Raw genomic sequence first — 2500 nt, 5'->3', positions numbered from 1 at the left:
CCAGCCAGCCAGCCAGCCAGCCAGCCAGCCAGCCAGCCAGCCAGCCAGCCAGCCAGCCAGCCAGCCAGCCAGCCAGCCAGCCAGCCAGCCAGCCAGCCAGCCAGCCAGTTAGCAAGCAAGCCAGCCAGTCAGCAAGCCAGCAAGCCTGCCAGCCTGCCAGCCCACCAGCCAACCATCCATCCAGTCAGCCAGTGAGCAAGCCAGCCAACCAGCCAGCCAACCAGCCAGCCAGTCAGCCAGCAATCCAAGCTAGCCAGCCAGCCAGCCAGCCAGCTCAGCAAATAAAATGATGACTGAAAGACAAGTAAACAATACAAGCCGAAAAACAAACAGACAGAAGACTAATAATCAAGCAAACAAACAGACAGAAGACTAATAATCAAGCAAACAAACAAGACGACAGACTAACACAACCGTATGACTCACATCAAGCAGCACACATCTTCACCACAACCAAAACATTTCCACATTTCAAACTTAATTTCTTTACACATACAGTAAACGACAAATTCCTACCTTTGCACAGATGATTTTCCTTCCACGAACGGTCACCAGAGATCGACCATTCCATGCAGTCAGACGACTGAATGGACATCGGGATTCCACTGTGGGACCAAATGAAAGAGAACGACCACCACTCTGGCACACACAGATATCGTTGGTTGCCCCACCAGGTCTTCATCGGTTCGGACATCCAGGTACACGTCATGCCCGAAATCGGTCCGTAGTTGCTCCACTTCATGCCCCAATCTTTACAACTGCAGATGTAGACAGATTTCCAAGGGCCGGTCGTGTCTTTGACGTCGATGTGAGTGCAGAACGGCATGCCTTGACGGACACATCGATCGGTGCCATCCCATGAGAAGCAGAAATCTTCGATAGATGTCGGCGCCACTGAGCAGAGAGTTGGTGATCAGTAAGAAAAAGGTACAAAATACATAATTGAATGATTGCAAGAGGCGGTGGATTGTGTTGGTTCTGTTTGGTAGGTAGTTGTGTTACTTGGATGTCTGTTATGCTCTCTGTCAGTATGAATGAACGTTTGTGCACAATGACACGGAGATGAAACGAGACAAACACAAGCAAGCAGGCAGACAGGCAGACAGACAGACAGGCAGGCAAACAGACAGACAGACAGACAGACAAATAGACAGAGAGGCAAACAGACAAACAGACAGACAGACAGACAAACAGACACATAGACAACAAACAGACAGACAGACAAGCAGACAGACAAGCAGACAGACAGACAAACAAATCAGACGAATAGAAAGACACACGCATGCACACACACACACACACACACACACACACACACACACACACACACACACACACACACACACACACACAGTCTTGACAAATGCACCAAAATCTAAAATAAAAAACTTAAAATAATAAAAAAATTAAAATAATAAAATCTAAAAATTGAAATAATAAAAAATTAAAATAATAATAAAATCTAAAAAATTGAAATAATAAAAAATTAAATAATAATAACTTAAAATAATAAAAATCAATATTAATCAATAAAATACATCAATTCAAAAAGAAAAGGCACAAACACAATACACAAGCAGTACACACCTTTGCAGTGATCGGTGCGCTTGCATGTTGTCGTCTTGCTGCATCCCTCATGCACAGGAAGGCTCACAACCTCGCAGATCTCGTCATCCGCACACTTGCCGTTCCACTCGCACGTCTCCTCGCACCACGCCCTCGTGTTGTACTCGTCGCTGACGCAGCGCGTGAACTCCGGGCACGTCTTCTTCACACAAGGATCTGCACAAAACGAGTGGGCGGGGCCAACAAGTGGGCGGAGCCGCACGCCCCCGCCACACCCCCGGAACAGTCACACCATTGTTCTCGCACGCAACCGTGATGTCATCTTATCTCACCTTCACATTCGGCGCAGCATTTGCCTTCGCGTCGCACCGCAGCTCCGAAGCTGCAGGTGAGCTTGGGACAGCGCACGCCTGCGCAGGGGTCTGCAACAGAAGAGTCACCTCGCGCGTTAGGAAACCTTAAAGTTTGGCGACGAATCTCGACGCGCCGACAGCAATTTATACCTCGCATGCAACGCGCAGACATTTTGGCACAAAATGTAATACTTTGCATGCAAAGTTATCAATTTCTTTCTAGAAATTTTGGACGGTTTGTGTGCACGCGCACACACATGCAGACACATTGCGTATATACAGACCTGAGTAGTCGACTAGGACGCCGGAGCATTGCATGACCGCGAGGGCCAATGCAATGAGAGAGATCTTCGTGGTCATCTTCGTCGCAGCAACGAGCGGCAGCGAATGAACTCGGCGGGGAACACTGACCCGTAAGATTGTCGCGTCGACCAATCAGAGAGTAGTAGTCGCGTGCGCATCACTACATGCTCACCAATCAAACGATTTTTAGAGAGAATATTATCAGGTGCTAATCAGTTCATCACATTTATTTATTGGCACACTAAACCTCTGTCTCCTTGAGGCGGTTCTCATCAGTG

At 47.9% G+C, this 2500-nt stretch overlaps 1 protein-coding gene across 1 annotated transcript in view; it reads right to left on the bottom strand.

The window, feature by feature from the left end:
- Nucleotides 1-2313, bottom strand: part of LOC134183127 (uncharacterized) — a 38391-nt gene extending 36078 nt beyond the window's left edge. Inside the window, exons 1-4 of the mRNA XM_062650592.1 lie at nucleotides 2204-2313; nucleotides 1899-1988; nucleotides 1588-1782; nucleotides 517-894 (exon numbers count right to left, since the gene is read on the bottom strand). Coding sequence (XP_062506576.1) covers nucleotides 517-894; nucleotides 1588-1782; nucleotides 1899-1988; nucleotides 2204-2279 — 739 coding nt within the window. The 5' untranslated portion in view covers nucleotides 2280-2313. The remainder of the gene's footprint in view (nucleotides 1-516; nucleotides 895-1587; nucleotides 1783-1898; nucleotides 1989-2203) is intronic.
- Nucleotides 2314-2500: the final 187 nt, after the last annotated feature.

Source organism: Corticium candelabrum, chromosome 8 (assembly GCF_963422355.1).
Source record: "Corticium candelabrum chromosome 8, ooCorCand1.1, whole genome shotgun sequence".
NCBI classification, from domain to species: Eukaryota; Metazoa; Porifera; class Homoscleromorpha; order Homosclerophorida; family Plakinidae; genus Corticium; species Corticium candelabrum.
Note: the sequence above shows the minus strand (reverse complement) of the source record. Positions and strands in the feature narration are given on the sequence as shown.